General features: G+C 35.7%; 1 protein-coding gene across 1 annotated transcript in view; it reads right to left on the minus strand.

Moving 5' to 3' along the window:
• The window catches only part of LOC106872539 (uncharacterized), a 122,894-nt gene that overhangs the window by 47,159 nt on the left and 73,693 nt on the right, over window positions 1–2,042 (minus strand). Inside the window, exon 4 of the mRNA XM_052969890.1 lies at window positions 1,240–1,607. Within this exon, the coding sequence (XP_052825850.1) occupies window positions 1,240–1,607 (368 nt within the window). The remainder of the gene's footprint in view (window positions 1–1,239; window positions 1,608–2,042) is intronic.

Below are 2,042 nucleotides of genomic sequence, written 5' to 3' on the forward strand. Positions count from 1 at the left end.
AGAGAGAGAGAGAGAGAGAGAGAGAGATAGAGAGAGAGAGAGAGAGAGAGAGAGAGAGAGAGAGAGAGTGTGTGTAAGCGTGGAATAGTTTTAAAGTTACAAAGTGGGAAAAATTGTTTGAGGTTACAGTTGAGAAATAATTAGCAATTATCTGAGAATAATTACAATTACATTGAATCTTTTGTTTGAATTTTGAAATTACTAAAGCTACTTATATCTAAACCATAAAATATACACAATTACATGCGAAACAGGATGCTATTAAATATACCTTACTCATAGAATAATAATATTACATTAAGGACATTAGCAAAACATGATGTAACTAATTTGAAGATGCGCAATAGGGTAAACACACAGCAAAGTATAGTTTTATTATTAATGCATAATCTTGCTGTGGAGTGGAACTGGCCAATTTACACCTTGTTATCGATTGGCAGTATAAAACTGAACAGTCTTAGCTCTTAACTTAGCTCTTAGGCTTAGATAACTGCTCAATTCAATGAGCACTGGCAACAGTGGTAAGCACTCTCTGTATAGCAGAAAACAAGGGCTATATCCCTTAAGTTTTACAAGACAATATAGGGTTAAATATACTTCAATATACTGAATAAAAAAGAATTGGTTTGAGGAGGATGCCTTTGCATTTAGAAATGACTTCACAGCTAATAAACTACCAAAATCTGTGTTTGCTGAGGTTAGCTCAAACGGAGACCAGTCAGTCAATATACACACATATATATAACAAATAATAAAATGTAATGTATGTCTTATCAGTCACGCTAGGGAAAGAAGAGTAAAACAAGAAATGGAGTGGGAGTGAGTAACAGTCAGAGATGGTAAAGTAGGCGAACAACTTTTTGCTCTGAAGACGCAGGTATTTCAGTCAAAATAAAACTGCAAATTTTTATCATAAACTGTATTTAGTTTATCAGTTCCACAAACACAAATATAAGAATTTAAATACTAAATACTTGTTTCCAGAAAAATATTTCACCTATAAAATTTATAATACTCGTAAATAAACGGCAATAAATGTAAAGAATATTTTATGTAAAGTAAAAAGATTGTCAAGATCATTTATGATAAAAAATATTATTATTACAATTATTTCCTGAATCATGCACACCATCACTTCCTCTAACCCAACAAATAGACATAACGACAAAGACAACGGTAAAGACCCCGCTGATATAATTAGAAGAAAAAGGCTAACGAGGTAGTGGAACATCTACTAACTTTGCCACAAGCCCTGCAATGATGTCTGCGCTTTGTGAATCTAAACTTGGCTTCACATTGCATGCAATTGGGGGCATCTGCATCTGGAACCCACACAGGAGCAACAGCACCGATCTGAGAATGGGACGTCTTATCCCCCTCTGATACTTCCTGGTCGTGTAGCTGCAGCTGCAGCTGTTGCTGCTGCTGTTGCTGTTGCTGCTGTTGTTGCTGCTGCTGCTGTGGTTTGGGTTCTGACTGCTGTGACTGACTCTGTTCGAAACGGTCATACTCTCCTTCCTCGCTATTTTCTACTCCGCCGTCACCGCTAAGACTTGACTGTGAAGTGGTGGGGGAAGACGTCAATTCTTGGGAAGCATTCTCCACCCCTGAAATTAGACAACAAATTCAAAATAAACAATAAGATAATTAAGATAAAATTGATCATTTCAAAGTGTACAACTTTTATGTGCACACACAAACACGGAAGAGGTGCATGTGTGCAAGTGTAATTAATATACAAGATACATACATATTACAGCATGGAAGAGGCATTTTAGCCATTTAAAAGACACACAAAACTGTTATTGGTAGTTTTCATTTATTTTGTGAGCGGTCAGTATTTTTACTGTACCTGGTCACTAACACAACTCCACTGCAGCTGTTTGAAACTTAGTCCTTGGTCAGTTTTTATAGCCCATACATGTGTGTGTGTGTACATGTATTTGTATACACCTGTGTGTATATATACACATGGAAAGCAGACTTTAAATGATGATGATATATACACACTTGTTTAGATTAGTAACAATTTATATATATAT

Source organism: Octopus bimaculoides, chromosome 8 (assembly GCF_001194135.2).
Source record: "Octopus bimaculoides isolate UCB-OBI-ISO-001 chromosome 8, ASM119413v2, whole genome shotgun sequence".
NCBI classification, from domain to species: Eukaryota; Metazoa; Mollusca; class Cephalopoda; order Octopoda; family Octopodidae; genus Octopus; species Octopus bimaculoides.